General features: G+C 43.8%; 1 protein-coding gene across 1 annotated transcript; it reads right to left on the bottom strand.

Annotated features, from left to right (window-relative positions):
- Positions 1-191: 191 nt before the first annotated feature.
- On the bottom strand, positions 192-20,329 carry ROGDI (rogdi atypical leucine zipper). The gene is made up of 11 exons (XM_044445639.1): positions 20,209-20,329; positions 12,645-12,716; positions 11,707-11,789; positions 10,634-10,688; positions 9,450-9,530; positions 8,246-8,341; positions 7,166-7,264; positions 5,663-5,776; positions 2,362-2,411; positions 2,104-2,230; positions 192-895 (listed from the first exon to the last, which is right to left on the bottom strand). The coding sequence occupies exons 1-11, from the start codon at positions 20,251-20,253 to the stop codon at positions 854-856; spliced, it is 864 nt and encodes a 287-aa protein (XP_044301574.1). The 5' UTR covers positions 20,254-20,329; the 3' UTR covers positions 192-853.
- Positions 20,330-21,093: the final 764 nt, after the last annotated feature.

The raw sequence follows: 21,093 nt of genomic DNA, 5'->3' as shown, positions 1-21,093 counted from the left end.
TGTTCAGTAGATGCAGTGGGTGGAGAGAAAGTCTGCTTATTTTGTGCTATGGAGAAAGCAATACAGAAGGTGAATGCATACTTGCCAGCACTTGAAGTGTAGGGAATAAGCTTTGGCCTTGCCTTAGCACAGAATTTGCCCTGGGCTCCGATAGCAGGGCCAGATCTCCTCCAAAGACAGTTGCGCATCACAACGTTTAGGGATCTTTATTTCACAGCAGTGGATTGGTTTGAGGAATGATTCATACAAGGTTAGCAGCAACCAACTTCTGCCGCCAAGATGTTTAGTTTGCATCTCTCGAGGGCAGATGGGCGAAAAAGGCCCACTGGAAGACCTGACAAAGGTGGTGCTTTTGCTTATGGAAAGCATCCTTTAGCCCACCACCAAAAGAAATGGTTCCCTGCGGCTCTGGATGAATAGTCACATTTGTGCACACGGCTGGGGGATCAGCAGCACATCCACACGATGACAAGGAAATGCTAGAGAAAGGAATACTCCTTGTGGGGACAAGACCACCTCCTTGCCATCCAAGGCAGGCCCCAGGCATGGACCAGGGGGCTCTGCCAATACAGTCCTGGCTCTAGGCGCTAGGCACCCTGTACCCACTAGCAGAGTGAGATCTAAGTAGTGTTTCCGGGATAAGCTGAACCCTAGCCTTCATGCACGTGGAAGGAAATGTGTGTGTTTCTAAAGTGCTAATAAACAGTAACACAAGGATGCCAGCACTGGGCATGGTGCCTTATCCGGCAGACACCGTGAGTGGTGGGATCCTACAACACCATGCATATACTGCTTATACAACGATTTTTTTCTCTCCCTGTAAGAGAATGGCTGAACCTGCAAATGGACAGGATCAGTACAGCTTGTAGTTCCAATAGCCAGAAAATACAGCAATCTGGAAAACAAGAATAGAAAAAGCTATCAGAAATAGGATCAAATTTGCTCCATATGAGGATGATTCCAAGTGAGCAACTTTTCCTTAACCTTATTTTCTTTGCATAAAACCACAACATGCCCATCTTAGTTCTTGTGTGCTTCTGCAAGTTTTACCCTATTAATATGGGTGAGGGTACTAACAATACGAAACTAAAATTGATTTTCTCTTGGTGTCTAATGGTTAGTAAATTAGTGCCTTATGCAGAAACAGAGCATTGGCCTGCCTAGCCCAGAAGAGTCCACTCTGAAACAGAATGCATCCTGCTAGTTCAAAATCTTTTTAACTGAAGATGTCAAGGACTAATCCTACAACCTTTCGCCAGCAAAGCATGTGTTCCACCATTGAGTCATGGCCCCCACAGCAGTGTTTTTTATTTAAAAGCTGTATACCCTGTCTTATGATCAGACTTAATTGAATTTAAAACATGTGCTTTTGCTGTTAAATTTCTTGGGCACTATGTGACGATAAGAAGTAAAAGTAAGTTCATGGGATCTTTAAAATCTGCTGGTTTTTATCTGGGTAGCTTTGTTATTTTGCTGTAATTGTTATCACTTTTGACTATTAGCATTTTTTACTGGAAGACACTCTGGGAAGATGTGACAAAGAGCAGGGCACTGAATGTCCAAAATCATGATGAAGAAGGAAGTGCTCTTATACCAATACATGCATTCATTTCAGAGCTGCCACACAGCTCACAAAATCCCACACCATCTGCAGAGCTAGTTGGTGTGGAAGCCAAACCTGGGCTGTCAATGGGATCCTTGGCTCAGGTGTTGCCTCCGCCATGAGTCCAGAGGCGCTCTCAGTCTCAGCAACCCAATCCCTCAAGCTGGAACTATGGGAATAAAACTCATCTGCCTCCACGGGACTATGAGCCATCTTTGTTTTTGACTCATTCTGAAGATGGGCAGCCTTTGCAGAAGCCATCTGGACCATATGAACTGTGGAGTCTGCTGTACTATACAATTGCGAAAGCAGGGCTTGTGTTTCTAGACTCACACAATTCAATTCCATTTTCCTTACCCCCAGTATCCCCTCTTTCAGCACCAGATAAATTTGCATTCTCAAACTGATCACTCAGACAAACCAAAGTATCAACAGCATCCCCAAGGCGCAAAGCAGGGAATGTTCTTTATCAACCGTGTATTTTCTTTCAGCCACCTTACCTTGTCTTTTAGCTGCTGGCATAGCTGAAGGGATACTGTAAAGAAAACGAGGGCATCATTCAGCCAGGGTACCACACACTCCACTTTATGAACGTGGCTGACTTCGTATCTTTGGTTGCTGTACTCACTGCAGACAGAGAAGCTGTACTCACTGCGGGTTTTGGGGTGAGCCGGGGGCAGGTGCTGCACTGGCAAGAGAGTGCCCTGCATCACCAGGCTACACCCTCCCTTCCCCAACATGCTGTTGATAGCACTTACAACATGGCCCCTGGGTTGTGCAGAATAGACCCTCCAGCAGGTCTAAAGTTCTGTAAAAGAATGAAAAAAGGGCTTGTGGGATTTCAGAAACAACAATGGAGGTTAAATGCAGTTTTTACACACTGGAGACACTTCATGACATGCGGTAGTTAAGTGATAATACAAGCATAAGGGAAGCATTAAAAATGGGAAATTCCAACAGAAGCAGACCTACACTGTGTGAGAAATCTCATTGCTCATAGGCATACTTCAAATTTACCAAGTAAAGCTGGAACACAGACTGCTGTCTTGCAAAACCCAGACCTGCAGAATTGGGCATTGTCTCCGCTTACTGGAAGCAGTTCTCCAAGGTCGTGGATTAGGGTCTTTCCTAGTCCGGCCTGGAGATGCCAGGGATTAAACCGAGGACCTTCTGCATGCAAGGCATGTGCTCTTGCACTGAGCTGTGGCTCATCACAGTCCATGCTCAGGAACTCTTAGATGTAAAGGCATACTTAATTTATGTGAAGCTCTTCATTTAATAGCTTTATTTATATATGTGTGTGTTATAGATGATTATATATAATATTTATCTGTCCACTCTAGAAACAGAGTGAATCAGAAGGGGGTCTCCTGGGCCATCTAGTCTGACCCCAGCTCCAGCCAGCTCTGCTCATGTAATCTCCAACATGCGGTTGTCCAATCTTTCCTTGAACACCCTCAGTGATGGGGCCTCAACCACCTCCCTTGGAAGCCCATTCCATCTCCTAGAAGTCCTAACCGTCAGAAAGTACTTCCTGACATCCAAGCATGTCACACTGCTGGCTCATGTTTAGCCTGCAGTCAACCAGCACCCCGAGATCCCTTTCTCAAGTGCTGCTCTCCAGCCACTTCTCTCCCTTCCTGTACCTATGGCACCTATTCCCGAGTCCCAAGTGCAAGACCTTGCACTTATCTGCGCTGAACGCCATCCTGTTGTCCCCCACTGACTTCCGCAGTCTCTTGATGCACCTGCTCCTCAGTTGTGGTTCCCACTCCCACTTCGGGATTATCTGCAAATCTGGCCAGCAGACTAGCTATTCCCTCCTCCAGTGCATTGATAAAGATGTCGAGCAGGATCGGTCCCAGAACTGAGTCCTGGAGGACTCTACTCGCCACCAGCTACGATTCTGCGGAATCCCTGCTGGTAATCTCCCTCCGCTTGCACTCGGACAACCATGCCTTGGACACTGGACACTGCACTGATCATCAGTTTCACAACCAGGGTATCATGCAGCACTTTGTCAAAGGCCTTGCTGAAATCCAGGTGGACCGCATGCACCACACCCCCTCCGTCCAGCCACCCCAAAACCTTGTCATAGAACTCCTCAACGTTTGTCTGGCGAGACCCATTTCTGCCAAAGCCATGTTGCGTGACTGCCAACCCCTTTTCCCTATCTAAGGTTTCTAGAGCTTTCCTTATTATGGGCTTTTCCATCATCTTTCCTAGAATGGACATTAGGCTAACTGGCCTGTAATTCCTCTTGTCTCCTCCTTTCTGAGGAGTGGGACCACAAATGCTACACTTCAATCTTCCCGTGTCCTCCTGATTTCCACGAGGCCTCAAAAATGAAGGCCAATTTAGACAAGAATATCGCTGACAATTCCCACTGTGCCCTTGGGTGTAACCTGTCAGGACCAGGTGCTTTTGTAATGCCCAAGGCCCTGAGGAGCTCAGCTTCTAGGAGAGTGTGTCCAATCTGTGCCCCCATAACCCCAACCTCATCCAGCCCCTGCCCCCAGGTAGATCTTCCCCAGTCGGCTTTGGGGAGAATACTTACACCTTCCCCTTCAAGTAATCCCAGAGTTTTACAACAAAATATGGAAAACAAAGCAAAATGACATATTCCTTAACAGTGCTTAAAGGAGCAAGAGGCAGAGACCTTAGGACTTCAGCAAAACATTGCAATGTAGATCACCATGGAAAAGCTGGCCAGAATCTAAAAGCCTTTACTAATTAAAAGGCAAGAAGTGGGGCAGGGGGAGTGAACAGACATCAGAAAGGAATTCTGCAGTTATCATGCCTTTGCTGAGAGGCCTGTCTCTTTGTACCTCAATCAATAAGTTTATTGTTGTAACCACAGGTCATAACATAACGTAACAGTGCCATAAAATGCCATAAAATAGTAATAATAAAACAGTGAGATAGTAAGATTATAAAATAAAATAATAAAAGTTGTAAATAAAAGGTTACAACGAAGTAGGGCCAATGCTACAACTAAGAACTTAAAATTTTATTTCTGAGTTTAAATGAGAGCAAGGCAAAGATGGCAACTTGATTGCGGACAGTTGAGAACACGTCTGGAAGAAGACAGATTGGTTTTTTAAGATCTGAACTCATAAGTGCTTCTACCTTTAATAATTTGGTCCTTGTTGTTTAGTCGCTCTATGTATCTGCTTCATATATATAGAGGGAAAGGAGCAGAGCCTCCTGAGGTCACTCTCAAAAGCCAGATGGGCTCATAAGAGAATAGGGAAGCCCAGAGGCAGGACATGGCTAACTTCTAGCATTTAGTAATCAAAAGTATAATGCCTCGGGCTCATGGGAGTTCCACCTCTGCCTAGAGTAGTGCATTGCTGAAGCTAGTATTTCTTCTCCTGGAGTCTGTCAGTGCAGGGTCAGAATCTCCTTGAATCTCTTCTTTCTAACACTGAAATGCAGAAGCGGGTGGAGGAAGGACAATCCTGCCCAATCAGCCAATGTATTCTGACTCTTAGGCAAAGCAAAAACAAAGGGGAAACCTTTATGCTTTGCAACTGCCCAGTCAACCAACAGAAACTAGGAGGGTGCAGAGTGGGCTACTATCTGCCTTCTCCTCACTTCTGGACTAGGCAACGCTAAGATCTCCTAAGACATTGGCCCAGAGGCCATTTCGAGATGGTCAGATGACTACACAACAAAACAAATGGATCTCATCTCGGGACTCTTATAAAATTGCTTAAGACTTCAAATGCCTCTTGTGGAATAAAATCCACTTCGTGATGTGGTTAAGTAGTAGAAATGCTTCTAACCATCGGCAGAAATTTTTATCTGGATCTGTTTTATCTGAACTCCTAAGACACACACACACATGCGCGCGCGCACGTGCGCACAAACAGTGCGAATACTGTCCTTTGTCATGTTTTTCAGAGGAAGTCAGATGTTCTCTTGAAGCCTGTTGTGTGAGTTCCCATTTCCTGCTTCTCCCGCTGTGTATGTTATGAAGTTGCTGACAACTAATCCACTAATCATTTGGCTGTAAGATTACCAGTTTTCAGTACCAGTCTGGCCAGTTTTCAGTACCTTTGTGGAACTGGGCTGCAGTGCATGCAGCTGATAGACTGTCAAGCAGAGCTTGTTCAGGTTGATGTAGAAATTCACTAGGATATCTGGAGGCAGAGCAGGAGTGAACATTTTCTGGAGTGGGGAGAGAGAGGTCAGCAGTCCCAAAGCAATTCTAAACATATAACGTTGCAATATAAAGTCAACAACAAATAGAAAAATAAACATCATAAGAATACAATTAATAAATAACAAGAACCAGCACTGTTACTGGCAACAAACAGGAACAAACAATAAAATCAGATAAATGGATCTCAACCATAGAACCACCCAAATAAAATCTTCATTTAAGAGAAGACAGCTGGGATGAGAGATAAAAATCTTTCTTTTCTCACCCACTGGAAGTGCAGTTTGTGCAGCATTGCACTTATAAACGAATATCTGCTGGACAGGATGAATATTCTCAACAGGCCTGACTAAAGGGGCTTGGAAAACTGCCAGTGCAGGGGAAAACTCCTTATTCGCTCTCAGTGTATGTATTAATCAGAGTAGAAGTAACAAGAAGAACCCCAGTTCACCACTTCACAACCATTCTGTCGCTGAAGCAAAGCTGGTGATGGTTTTGTTCGGCTTCTTTTAGCTTCTGATATCTCAAAAAACAACTTAGGCACAGTCCTTCACACAGTCAGGAAGGAGGCCTACAACACTCAGTATCCTTTCTAGTTAGTTGTGCTGCCTGGGCCATGCTAAGAACTTTTTCCTCTTTACAAGCTTCCCTAGAATGTAGCCCTATTGAGACTTACTTCTGAGTAGACTTGTAAAAGTTTATTTTGTAAGCAAATGAGAATTGTCATACTGTGTCAAAACCAGTGGCTCATCTAGAGTTAGAATCTCTGTCACCACCACTGACAAGCTCTTGTGGAAAGACCAGCGGATGCTTTTCTAGAGATTCAACTCAGATGTATCGAGAGTTACATTGTCATGTGAGAAAAAACTGGAGAAATCCAGCCATTGGAGGGCCACATTTAAGTGTTCCTATGCTCTTTGTTCCTATTTCTCCTGTTCCTACGCAGTCTTGGCCAAAGGGAACTGGCAAATGTGTTGTTCTGATCACAGTTTTTATGCAAGCCAACATACATGCATCTGTCACTGAGTGGTTGTGGATGATGGGAGTTAATGTCCAATACATCTGGAAGGCACCTGCTTGGGGAAGGCTAACAGAATTACTTCACAGTCAGCAGACAGAATACGGAATGAGATTGGTTTCCCTAAGCTTGAATTTTAAAGCAACATTCTAGTCCTCATGCTTGTGCTCAATATTCAAGAAATACATTCTCAACCTCAGGTAGGAATTTCAGTGTTCAAGGGATGGGAACTAAGAAAGTAGTACAGGAAGCTAAATGGGAAGAAGTACAAAGATGGGTCAGGGCTGTTCTGTGAGCACAACTGAGATTGTCCTGGCACAAAATGTTAGAGGTATGCTCATCACTTTCTGAGGAGCTGACATAAGGAGCATATAGTTACTGTGAGGCCACCGGAGGCAATTTCTGGTAGGGTCAAAGTGGCTGGAGTGGTAAGTCGATTTCGAGCTCTTGTCAACTGCAACATCACTGCGTCCATCAGCTGAGAGGAGACAGAGAAAAAACCCACATGCAATTTCACTTATGCTAATCTGAACATCTAGCTTTGTGCTGTTACTCAAAAGCAAAATGGCCTTCTGTGCCGAAAACCTTCTGATAAAAAAGGCCCAGGCCACATTTGCAGAAGTACAAACCGCAAGCCCATCTGAAGTCCCTGGAGGCTTCATTCAGTAATCTTGTGAAAAGCCATCTGAGCCACAAATGCAGGTGACTTGCAAAAGATCAGAAGTGCCTGGCAGGTTAAAAAAATCAAAATGGCCAGCCTTGCACTAATCTGCTAGCCTCAATGTTCATTGCTCATAAAACATGGACATGAATTGGGTGCCACTGATGACACTTTGTGCAGCTCTTCTGACTACTTTAATTCTTGGTGTTAGAATCCCTGATCTACTCTAAGTTGTAGGCTTGTGTGTGAATATAGCTTGTATGTGTATATGGCTTACAGGGTTCCACTGTCCCTCCTGGACACTCTCTTGAACCTGGCTTTGATCAGTGGGTCTCAGAGCTCTAGTCCAAAACAAAGTAGAGCCTCTAAGCGAAGTCTGACCAACAGTGATCTAACAACAGCCATCATGACATCCTGGGGGAAAGAGTTATGTAGATTAATTACATGTTAAGCATTCATGGCATTTTTGGAGCATGAGGAGGAGAAAGTTCTTCTGTAAAGGAGCTGCTATACATGAAGTCAGACCAACAGTCCAATCGAGCCCAGAACTGACAGGTCCAAGAGCAGCTCTCCAAAACCTCAGGTGGAGAACCTTTCTTGAGTGATTATAACAAGAGATGCAGCAAATAGAACTTAATGGCATGGGTAGCACACATGTTTGGCATGTATAAATATGTACTCTACCCATACCATTGTGCAGTAACTCTTCCTGACAAGAGTTCCAGAACAGGTGAAATGGCCTCTCATCTCAAGGAAACAGAAGGGAGCATCTATTAGGAAGAGAGATCTCTAGCTTACCTTGAGGACCTCGCAGCCTGTCTTGAATTGGTAATTGGCGCCTCTGTTAGTAAGTAAGTAGATGGCTTGGTTGACATGATTCCTTGCATCCTGTATCTGAAAAAGCACAAAATAGCGGCTTAGAAACATAGAAACACAGAAACAAAGAGAGTCAGGAGGGGCCTCCCAGGCCATCTAGTCTGACCCCCGGCTTTACACGGCTCCACTCATGACATGACTATGCTGGAAGCTGGGGCCAAACCAGATGAGCCATTAAATGTGTTCATACTTGTATCTGGGGTCATATTGCTCCTTATTTCAGCAATAACTGGGCGTGGAGTGGAGGAGGATGAGGAGATTAGGAAAGGACAATAGTGCTTTCCTCGTAATCCTGGATGGGGCATGCTAAGAGCTGCAGAATTTTTTCTGTCTAAACATGTGTAGGGTTGTACCTTTAATGCATCATCTAGTCTGGCTCCCAGGTGAGCCTGCAAGAATATGTAGAATATTGAACTAGAAAGCCCAATTTCAGTTCTCAAAAGCCAAAATTCTATAGCAGAGAGAGTAGATCTGATTGTAAACTTCAGAAAATACTCCACACATTTCTTAACTTTTCCCCACCACAAAGGCTAGAAATGTGTGTGCCCCTTTTGACTAAAATACCTTTCTATAAATCAAGGTGGGCACCTTGTGGCCTTCCACAACTCCCATCAGTCCTAGGCTGCCCAGGCAATGAGAACTGGGTGGCCATAGGCCACTCACACCTGTGTCTCCAAGTGACCAAGGGAGCTTTTAAATCAGGTTATAGGTGACTTGCCTGAATATGGCTGCCCTTCATCTGTACTGGAAACAACTTAATTTGCTTGTAGTTTACAGGATAATGAGAAAGTTGTATGTTTACATCAAAAACACTATCCATCTAGCAACTTCCACATCCTCCTGTTGTACATTTCAATAGTTTACATCAATATATTTCATTTAACTACAAACATACACCCCCCTCCTTTCTAGCTCTAAGAAAACGTACAACGAATTAAAACAACACTGAAAGATGGCTTCTGTCCTTTAGCAGTGCAACAATTAGGACACAGGGAGACATGTTGCAAATTTCTCACCCAGCACACAAGGTTTTCTGCTTTTTCACATCCAAGAAGCAGCTACCTCTTTTTCCCTTTAAAGGAGGAGCTTTGCACAAAGATTGCCAGGAGATGAGACATGGACATACCTGCTGCAGTTTCCACTGCTTGTCATCCCGGAATGCAAAGTGTAGGAGTTGGTTATTTCTGGGCATTTTCAAGTTAATATCCTGAGAAGGGGAGAGAGGTGGGTGGTAAAGGGAAAACATTTACCACTCAGACATTTTTCCACCTTAAGTCCAGCAGCATTCACTCAGGGTGCATTCGCTCCCACCGAACAGCTAATGACTGAAACCAAATACAGAGCCTTAACAGAAGCGTATTAGAGGCTTCATCTCTATAGCAGCTCAATGGAATGCAACAGAAAGTTGCTTAAGAAGGAGAGGCTGGAGACAGACTTTTTCGCAGGAAACCCCCCTGCAGGGGGGCAGGCAGGCCTGTCTGCATCTGGCTGCAGCCATATATCCTAATGGGGCTCCTCAAACTGGACACATCTGCTGACTGCAAGTTAGTTCTCCAGGCTGTGAGAGTCACAACAACAAATAAATGGCTTTTGTATGCAAAACATGACCCATTTAACTGCTGCAAGAAAACCAAGGTCCTTGAGAGGACAGCCTTCCTGCAGGTTAATTTTCTAGAGGCCACTGCCACTAAGTTGCTCTTTAGCAGGAAGGGATGTGAGAAGCTGCAGGAGCACAAATTATCTGTGAAACAGTATATAGATTCGTAATCTTAGAGTTCAGGAGAGGCATGAAATTACCTTCCTCTGAAATTTACTCTTACCAACCCATGTTTACCTGCAACACAGAGATAGTTAACCAAGCCGGAAAGAAGGCAGTTTTTCTTAGCTAACTGGTGAATTGACATCCCAGTATTATTAACCATCCATGAATATCTGCAATACACTGTTTGGCATTGTGCTACCTCTCACAGCTGAAAGGAAAGGGAAACCAAAGCCTAAAGCAATGACTATGCTTGGACAAGGTAACATTGCAACACACTTTGCCTGATAAAGGGCTAAGAAGCTTCCTGTTCTAAAGGGGAACTACCTGAGCAGTAACAACAGGCATTTTCTCCTGGAGGTTTTGAAAATTATTAGGCAAAGTAGATTACAAAGGTCCCTGTAAGCAAACAATGCCAGTCAGTTATTTATCTAACTGCTACAAGGGTAGGAATTGCGAACCTGTTAAAAGGTTTTAAGCAGAAAGAGATTGGCTTTTCTGGTCTAGTACCTTAGGGAGCTTCCCACCTGCTCCCCAGCAGATAAACGTACCGCCTGGCACAGAGCATCTCCCTGAAGCATCAGGACTCCCTTCACTTGGTCAGCACTGAAACAAAACGCAGTCTCGTTAATACAGTTGACATGCTTTCGATGTACAGAGGCATCTGGCGATGCATGCGCAGACAAATACAAAGGGCTGAAAGAACAGGTCAGAACTACCCCCTTTAACCTCTCCACAACAGATCACAAAGAGGCCTTGTGCTATTTCTTAGTTTTCAGTCAGCTACAAACCTGATTTAGCAATCCAAGCTCTGTTTATTATTCAGATATACATCTTTTTTTGCCATAATAAGAACTGAAACATAAACTAGGCCTAGTTAGGGATATGATTATGGAACACACATTGCCCCAGATAAGGCAGCACACACTGTGTATCATCTGCTCCAGCATACTCAATTTATCTCAAGCAAAGGCAGGGACGAAGATCAACTGAATTCTTTGTCCCATAAATCGTAACAGTGGGAGAGCTCTCCTGAAGAGGGGGCATATTTCCTGTTTTTTGGAGATGTATGCATTGAACTTTGTCACCATGCTTGGGGGTTGGGTGGCTAACCTTTAGCTCAGTGATGTCAGTGGCTGATTTTTAAGTTTTATTTGCTAAGGTGGCAGACAGAATTGGAGGTTACCACATAGCACAGTTCCAATTTTGGTAGCCCAGACATCTTTCAGATACTATCTCATTCTGGGATATTTGGTGAGAACAGGACAATCTCCAGTGGGGACCAGTGTCCCCCCTCCCCTTCTCCAGAATTACACTACATCCAGGTAGTTTGGGGATTAAGAATACAGTGGTCAGGCTGGAAAGAGAGGAGCTCTTTAATCAAAGGCCATGGCAAAATGAAGTTGAAAAGAGAATCTGCCAGCTCCTCCCAATCCAGGAAGAGGCCACGTCACTGTCTACAAACAGGGTCATAATTCTGTGGGATGGGAATGGATATTTGCTTACAAGTCCTACCTCAAATCTATTTAATGCTACTGCATCCATAGGTTGAAACAGCCGTATGCCACCACACCCCCTGGCCACAGTTGCAAAGCATGTTGCACACCAAGATCTTGGTACCTACTTTGAGCTACCCAGAATAAAGTTCTCCTGCTTGATGGGTCCCTCTGAGCCCCCCACAGGCAAAGTAAACCGATGTGAAGCCTCCTGGGTAAAAAAGAAATGGGGAATAAGCGCTGGGGCATTGGCTGTTTTGAAAGATTTCCTTTCAAAATGGACACTCAATTTACAAAACGTACACAAAAGACACACAATTCTGTTCCCTGAAAAAATAAATCAGATGTATCTACGCTACCACACACCCACTGCCTTTCATAAGAGCCTTTAATCAGAGCTTTCCATGTCTGGAAATTAATATGAACTCAGGTATTTTCTGGCTTCACAGTATGTATTTATATCCTGCTTTTTTCTTATAAGAAACTGAAAGCAACTTACATCATTCTCCTCTACCTGCTCTCCATCTTATTCCCACAACAACAGCTCTGTGAGGTAGGCTGGGCTGAGAGTCTGACTGACCCAAAGTCACCTAGTTGGCTCCATAGCCAAGCAGGAACTGAAACCCAGATTGCCTGAGTCCCAGTCCTGCACTCTTAACCACTGTATCACATGGGCTCTCAATATTTATTTCTCTCAGTTGTTATTCTTCTCATAAACCTCATGTGTAGAAAGTGTGGCGAGAAGGCAGGTCCTGAGGACAAGCCCTCAGGCCCTTAATATCTGCTAAAAAGCTGGCAGGATGAACATGCATTTGGCTCTTCCCTGGTGAAGCCTGAGCTTGGTCCTGGCTATTGGCTATACTTGCCCGTGTTAATTCCATCTATCAGTCTAAGTATTGATGAGATAATTTAAAAAGTGGAGACTACAGCAAATGTCACACTTTTTAGTACTGGAAATAGAAGCCCAAGGAGTTGTTTGTAAGCCTAGTAAAATGGAAGACTTAAAACAGAGGAAAGCAAAGTCAAGAGAAAACAGGATTTTTAATTAATTTATTTTTTGTTCTACCTTCAGAATATCTTGCAGTTGCTGTAGGACAGCATGAACCTCCTCTCGCAACAGCCACTTGAACTCTTCTTCCTGAATGGAAAGAAGATGCTTCTGTAAAGATTTAGGCATTTGTAGCTCACCTTTCTGTGAAATATTCATAAATCTACAGCATGATGCACAGAGAGATCTCATAAAACGCTATTTGGAATATTTATTACATTGTTAAATTGCCTTAGAACTAAGTGATATAACATGTAAAATACAAGGTAACAAATCCAAGAAAAGCAAAATAAGACAAGCAGCAGCATGTAATAAAACCAAAAGTAAAGCTAAGAGCAAAAATAAAATTGGGTTGAGATCTAAACAATAGTTAAAATGCCTGAGATAATATAAAAATACCATAATGAAGGTGTCAGTGGAACTTCCCCAGGAAAAAGCATTCTACACCACTGGGATACCTGCAGAAGGACCTCAAATGTTTTTTTTTAATAAGTTTTATTTGAGAAATTATAATCCTAAAAAACAAAAAGAAAACTACAAACAACATCCATCATCAAAAACATCGAGCCCGCTGGGTCAGCCCTCACACCCTTCTTTTTCCATTTATGATAATTTAAAAACATATTTAAATCTATGCGAAGTCCCATTTCTCTAGCCAATAATAAAAATGTTCCCAAGTTTGATAGAAGTCAGAAGGACCTCAAATGTTGACATTAGGTAGATAAGTAAGAAGAGATGTTCCTTCAGGTAGATGGCCCCAAGCCATTTTATTAAATAAATTTTATTTATTTAATATTACATGCATTTATACCCCGTCCTATCGCTTCAAGTGCTCAGGACAACTTACAAAGTATTTTGGGCTTTAAAGGTTAAAATCAGCACTCTGGATTGAGCCTAGACATAAACTGGCAGCAGGTGCAGATGGCAACATACTAGCATAATACAATCCTATCAGTTTACAATCTTCTCTACTTCTCCATTCACATTATTGCATACAAATGTGAGAGATGAGGTGGTTCTGATTAAAGCATTCAAGGCTTTTTCAGATCTCTGATGACTGGGCATACATTTTGGCCTGGCGGCGGTTATGCAAGTTAAGCAGATAATTTTCTATTTAAAATGATTGCAGATTTCATAGGCATTTCTTTTTTCCTAGAAACCATGGGGCTTCTATTCATGTCCTGGTGAAGAGCACGCCCTCTTCCTCCTTTCTGCAGCATGTGCCTCACAGGAGCCTGCAAAGCACATAAAGTCTCCTTTGTTACATGGGTCAGGTGCACAGTGTTTCTGTTCTGAGAGGGAAATGGCTCTGGTTTCCTGAGCTCTGCACTGAGAAAAAAGCTACTTTTTGATTACAAAGCTATAAACACAGAACAAAGCACTACACATCATAGTTATATCTTCTATTGCCAGAAATTCTTGTAGAAATCTTGGGAAACTGACAACTTATCCAAAAAAAAAAAAAAAAGTTCTAATTTTCATGGTTTCAACAGGTGCACCTTCCAGTGATCAATAAGACTTGAATTAAACTCAGCATATTTCCTAGTCCTGTCTTCCCCAATCTGATTCTCTTCAAGTATTTTGGACTACAACTCCCAAGATTTCTGACTACTGGCTAAACTGGCTGGGAATTAATTACAGGAGTTACAATTCAGCAAAGTGGGAAGACAGACTGGGAAGGCTGCCCTCGCTCCTTCCCTGTGACTAACACCGCCATCCTCTTCACACGTACTTCCTGTTCCCAGCTTCGACAACATAAGCCATCCACAAAGCACTTTCCCATGTCTGTGGGAACAACTTTCACACCATGGCATTTCTTGCTGCAGAATCTGATGGAATTTTCCGGATAATTTTAGGAGCAGTGGATTCAAAGAAAAATGTCAATGACTAGGAATGCGGCTACAAATCCATTTGTTGACCTAGCAGCAAAATCCTGGGCATCCCTCAAGACAGTGGTGCATTTTGCAGTGCCTAAAGTGTGGTGATGTCACAGAAAGATTAGTTTCTGGAGGGTACCAAGGACATTCTTCTTGAAAAGAGATGAACACAAACAAGTCCTTCCAGAATCTCATTATCCCTAACAGCCCCATATTGTTTTAATCATTAACGTGCACCTAGTTCCATGAGGAATCTGCCTTAGTTTACTTTTAAGGAAACAGGCAGGAAGCCAATCTTACTTCTGCCACCCACTGCTCTTTTTCATTACTTCAGAGAACTCCTTTAGGGATAAACTGACTCTTGGATTTAGATACCCTCTTGGTCAAGACTTTCCATGCTTAACAGTCATCAGGTGCACATGCCTATCTGGTCATAACTGAGAGTTAGGAATATGTTTCCCTGTGCAGGATGTGCACATAGGTTACTTGATATCTCAGACAGAGGCTTTCCCATCTGTATAACAGCCCACCATACTGTGAAAGGGGAGATTCTACTTCCAGAGCTCGAATGCACCTTTGAATCATCCTCATTGGGCAGGGATGATGAATGGTGCTTGCTAGTGGACCGCAGAAACATCAGAAGCTGCGTTTGCGCTTATAACGGCCCAATCCATGCCAGTTTAGACGGAACACAGTCCTACAACTCCCAGTATTCTCTGACCACCACAGCTGGCTGAGACTGGAGATGAGTTGCAGGACCTGGTTCTGTCTAAACCTGCAGAGGGTTGCATAGTAAGCCCCTTGCCCTGTGACCTCCAAAGAAGCAGTTAGCATTACAAATCAGGCTCTCAACTGAATGAAATACTGGGGCCTCTCTATGAAGTTCTGCCTTTTAACTAATGGGTTAAATGTTAACATATCTGCCTATTAATAAAACAGGTCTGTTCACACAACATGATACCTGTTGGTAAATTAACTACAGTAGGACTTGCATTGAGCAAACCAGCTCAAGAAAGGTTCCTTATCCAAAAAATGGGCAGAAAGATTTACAGTGACATTTAAAAAACCATTATCAGTCAGAGGCCTAGATCCAAAGAACAAGAATGTTCCAGTAGGAACTTGCTTGTGATTTTGTATTCATGGCTGCATTCCCTCAGATCAGGTAAGCTTCCTACTTCAAAGGATCCTCCAACATTCGGGAGCTGCTTTGGAGCAGTACGAGACGCTGAGAACAGGAAGCACCTTGCTGGCCTGTGGCCCTTTGCAGCCTGGCCATCGCTCAGGGGACAGGTCCCCTGCCACATGCTCTCTGCCATTCTCTTACACAATTATATCTCAGAACCCAAATATTCTTTTCTACACATTACGGTGTTTCCTTAATTCATGTTGCCACCAATTAAAAACTGTTCTTACTTTTGTTGAATTACAGCACAATTTCAGGTATACTGACTTAAAAGTAAGTCTCGTTGAGTTCATTGAAGCTTATTGCCAAGGAAACATGCATAGATCTGCAAGCTAAGCTACTAATTAAAGACTGACAGGCCTAAGGATAATTTACATTATAAACAAGGAAGCTACCTTGGTGCTCTGGGAAGTTAGCAGCATACAGGTAGCTACTTATCTGTTATTTATTTAAAAAGTACCATCAGTGTGGGTAGTGTTTTAGATGCTTTGAAAACCTATTGCAAAGGAGGCTGATGGAAGTATTCTAGGGTTTCAGGCTCCTGAAAAAACAGGACTGTCTGTCTCAGACATTCACAGTTTGAGCTGAACAGTAAGATCTAATCTACTGATCTTAATAGTTTTCATGAGCTTCAAAGCAGCAGACTTCCATCACATTACTTTGATTCCAATGGACTGAGCACAAAAGTGTCTTATTCAGAACCTTAAGCCACTGCTCTGAATGGGATTTATGCAAACACAGAGGGAATGAGGAAGACAGTTGTGACAGCTATTACAGAAGCAAGCATATCTTAGCATGTGAGAACATGGCTGCAGTTTGTGGAGAAAAAAATGTTTCAGTTCTCTATACCACCTAAATTTCTCACTAAGGAGTGTTTAGAGGCAATACAATCTTGATCATGCCAGCTTTTAGATGGTTAGGATGTGGAATGGGCTTCCAAGGGAGGTGGTTGAGGCCCCATCAGCGAGAGTGTTCAAGGAAAAATTAGACAACCACATGTTGGAGATGACATGAGGGGAACTGGCTGGAGCCCAGGGTCAGACAAGATGGCCTGAGGGCCGCTTCTGACTCACTTTATTTCTATATTTCTAAAAAGGTTATCCTACATCCTTTTGTGTGTCAAAATTGTTTGGAGGTGAGAGATCACATCTTGCAATCATACTACTACTGTTTCAGGGGAGACTGCATTTAATATGGCATTATGAAGACAAAGACTACTTTCTGAATAGAGTATCTCAGGTGTTGCTTTATCCAATTTAGCAATCTACCTGATGTGTGCAGAATACATTTTAATCTCTTAATTAAAAATTAATAACCATAAATCATAAATAGTGTGCACAGTACAGTTTTCCAAGTTTAGGGATAAAATTAAGGATAGACGGTCACTCTCGATGTGGTAACCCATCCCTTACACCCCTTACTCTATTTAAGAAATTAAAAGAAACTATGCTCTAATCAAGCACCGATGTGCCTGAACCTGCCAAAAAGCAAATTTACCCTTCCCTCATCCGCTACATCTTTACTCAAAATTGCTAGGTCAAATCTGCTTATCAGTTTCACAAGGCTTAGACCAATGTAGCCCTATCTGGCAGTGGACAGCTCTCTTCTACTACAGGGGGGTATCCTCTGAAGGAGGCATACAAGGCAGCATCATTCTGACCAATTTGAGAGTTGAAATCACAAACCACCATCATTAAGGACTCTGCATGCAAATCTTGCAGTTTCTTAATATATTCCTTCCAACTCTTTCCAGTCATCTTTTTAACTTTGCACTTGCCTAAAATGTAGGGTGTTTCTCTATGCCATATGCTTTGCAGTGGCATTTAGAAACACTCTACACTTTAAAATCAACATTATGGTCAGGGAGGTCTGGGGCACAAGACTAATGAAGGAATTCCCAATATTGGTAGGCAACAGGATTTTCAGACTTCCTTTGGTCTGTCCCCCTTTAGTTCTGGGAGTTGCTTCCAAAGAATACAAGGCAAAACCATTTATCGAGTAATCTTTTTGCCCAGGGCTCTTGGAGAAGTTAAACATCATACTTCTTGATACATTCTACAAAGAGGGGATCTACCACTTCGTTTGGCCAGCCTACAACATTCAAGAAAGAAGGGCCATCTAGAATGCATTATGATGAATTTTTTTGGTCAACTTGAGCAAAACCCGCTTAAGGGGACCTTGGGACACTTACAGTTTCTCTTGGGAAAGTAAATCAATTTCCTTTTAGGTGGCTGATATTCTGTTGTAATTTCCTGAGCCCCAGGAGGGCCAAATGCCTTTATTGGGTGGTACCTGAGTTCCAGGCACATCTTCTCTTCTTAAGGCCATTTCCAACAAATGTCCTCCCACTGCCAAAGTTGTTCAATCACTTTTGAGCAGATTAAAATTCAACTCTCTCTCGTCACAACTAACACAACCCCTCCCCATACCTGTTCTGCCTTCCTAACAGAAGTTCTCTCAAAGACACCATATTCCTCAAAATCCCATTTTGTGTTTCTAGGGTCAATGCCCAGAAAGGGTCTGGGGTGGCTTCTTCCTCAATATTATGCAGTTTGACTTCCTTACGATGTATGCGGCACTGAATATGTGACGCCTGTTGGCCGGCTTGTTCTTTAGAAGTAGAGGTCCTTTCATGTGCCTCATCAAGAGTGGGCGATTCATGGGCCACAAATGGATCTGTGAAATTGGATTGTTTTGGGCTAACTGCCTACTCTCTTTTGCACCACTCTGGATGTTGCAAAATCGTATACACCGTAAGTTCTGCACAGGTATTTGATTTCTGATCCTTATCGAGGAGGCTATGTTGTGATCTTAATGCATAATCACTGCTTGAGCACAGGTATAGCTGAAATATAAATAGTCTATGTGGATTATATCCTCTATGGTAAAGTAGTTAGGGAAGACCTGATTCAGTATTTATCTAAGGTATTTTAGCTCCAGCTAAAATAAAAACCCAGTGGATTTGAGGTAGCTGGAGAAGGACAACTTTCTGCAGATCAGGACACAGGTCCAGCTGTTACCATTTTTAAACTTCTTCTGTGATGATATTCCATTGGATTAACACAGAGACCAAAGATCCTGCCCCTGACGAGCAAGTAAGGGCAATTGGCAGTAAACATGTTTTTGGCTCAGTAACAGCAAAATTCTGTAATCATTATTCCTAGAATTGTTTCTGGGCTTCAAATCAGATTCTACAATCTGCTCTTTAGCTAATAGCTCAAAGTTTCTCAAAATCCATTGAGGCTGTTTTAATATTTTAATATTAATATTAAATAATATTTAAAATTAAATATTTTACTCTTTACATTACTAGCATTATTAAGCCCCTTCTTGCTTACCACTCTTCTTGGGACTTTATAATCCTTGCCAGTCAGTTTATTTTAATTTACAATTATTACCTTTTGCACCAATGATTTTATGAGCATTAAACATTCTAGTTAAAACTTCATTACACTCAGATAGAAAAGATTTCTCCAGTTGTAAATCACTTGATATCAAGAAAAACCATCCTTCCATTGGTAGATTGCCCTTATTGAGTTCCTTTTATGGGCTGCTCATTCTTTATACCTTCTGCACTGTCACCTGCGCTATTGTCCTGATAGTAACTTGTACTGAGAACAAACCACACAGGTCCTTCAGTTGTTTATCTTTCTCTGATTTTTTTTTTTTTTTACTGACCACAATTTCAGCAAAAGCAGATTCAATTGGCCAGTTTAAAGAATAAGAAAATTAGGATCTACTTCCAAATATCCTTAGAATCTAGTGACCAGTCTAAGAATCCATCATAGGAGAATGCTCCTTATCCACTGTTTACTGTTCATCAATGGTGTAAAATACTCTTTGTCCTCGGTCTATCCTTAAGTTTCTCTCACCAATTAAAGAGATACTCTCAAAAAAGGATGGGACGCCCAACATTTTGCATGTCTGTCTGGTAAGCACCATTTTGGGGATAAGACCGACAATGCGGGTACTATTTATGAGATAATAAAAGTAAGTTGAAAAATCAGAGTTCCAGTTCACAAGCCAGCAGCCTCTCATCCCCCGTAACGCAGCCAAGGTCAGTGTGAACGCCAGGCAAGACGCCTGCTAAAACCACGCGACAGGCTCGCCTCGCATAAAAACGGTCAAAAGTAGCTTCCAAATATTTAAAGTAGACGCAGCCTTCCTTCCAAAATGCGGGGGGGGGGGGGGGGGGGGCGGGGGCGCGGCACTGCGCGCCACGGAAGCACAAGCAACCCCCCCCCCGCGCCGCCGCGAGGAACGCCACGCGCGCTCCTGAGGCGGCGTGGATGACGTCACGCGCCCGCCGCCTGCGTGACGTCATACGCGAACGCATCTGATGACGGCAGGGTGGCGCATCACACACTACTCGCTCCTCACACGCCGAAAGGAAGCTTCAGTCGGGGCAGGTCCGTCACGACTCGGAGAGCCGCCCCGGCTTCCCTCGCCCCGCTAACGGGCCTCCCGGCGGCGGCGGCGGCAGCCGTCACCATAGCAACCCGGCCTCGCCTCGCCCTCTCACCAGTACAGCGCGCTCCGCCGCGCTCGCCAGCGCCGCCATCCTCATCGCCGCCGCGCCTCTTCCCGTCCTCCGCTCGCCTGAGCGATCCCTCACGAGCACGAGAAGCACACCGCCCGCTCGCCCGTCCGCCCGGGGCGAGACGTTGAACGCAGGCTCTTCCCTCCTCCTCCCTCATTGGGCTGCCGCTCCCGACGGGGCCGCTCTCATTGGCTGAGCGTCGCCCACGGCCCGCCCAAGGGCCGCGCCCAGCCTCTCGTTGTCTCGGCTTTTAAGCACCCATAGAGATCGAGGCGGTTTAGATAAACATGCAGCCTCCGGGAGCGCTTCGGCGCGGCCGCCCTGGGCCTCGGTCCCCATCCACCCTTAGCTTCTAATGCGATGTAGGTAGGCTTTGTCTGCCCTTCTATCATGGAGGCCGCGAAGTTCCTATGCTATGCTATGCCATGCTAGCCGCGAAGTCGCGTCCCACCCATCGCGACCCCATGGACAACATTCCTCCGGGCTCTCCTGTGCTCCACCATCCTAGGCATTTATGACAGGGGAGGATACATTTCCATTGGTACTGGAAGTTGAGAATAGGTGGCGCTATGACCTCGGTCTCTATACTGAAGACGCTCTAACAGAAAAGAAAGCACATCCTCCCCTAGAAACCGGGAGAGTCGGCGCAGCGGATTGGCCAGGCCTTGGCACGCCGCGCATGGAGCTCTGGCGTCACACGGTTCACGAGCGAGTGACGTCAGAACGCAGTGGTAGGCTTCTTCTATGAACCTGCTATAACATAGCTAATATTAAATATAATTGATATATAATTAAAATAATTGAAGATGAACTAACTTCATTTAAAGTATTTTAAATCAGTAATATTTAAAACACCGTTTAAAATAG

This window comes from Varanus komodoensis, unplaced genomic scaffold (assembly GCF_004798865.1).
Source record: "Varanus komodoensis strain SLA01 unplaced genomic scaffold, ASM479886v1 scaffold49, whole genome shotgun sequence".
In the NCBI taxonomy this organism is placed as follows: Eukaryota; Metazoa; Chordata; class Lepidosauria; order Squamata; family Varanidae; genus Varanus; species Varanus komodoensis.
This window is presented reverse-complemented; position numbering and strand designations above follow the sequence as displayed.

Excerpts from the sequence above, each read along its gene's own strand:
- ROGDI (XM_044445639.1), bottom strand. The coding sequence starts at position 20,253 with ATGAGGATGGCGGCGCTGGCGAGCGCGGCGGAGCGCGCTGTACTG. Across the intron at positions 11,790-12,644 it reads AACTGCAAGATATTCTGAAG|GAGGCTTCACATCGGTTTAC; the intron begins GTAGAACAAAAA and ends TTTTTTACCCAG. Across the intron at positions 10,689-11,706 it reads TTTATTCTGGGTAGCTCAAA|TGCTGACCAAGTGAAGGGAG; the intron begins GTAGGTACCAAG and ends GTTTTGTTTCAG.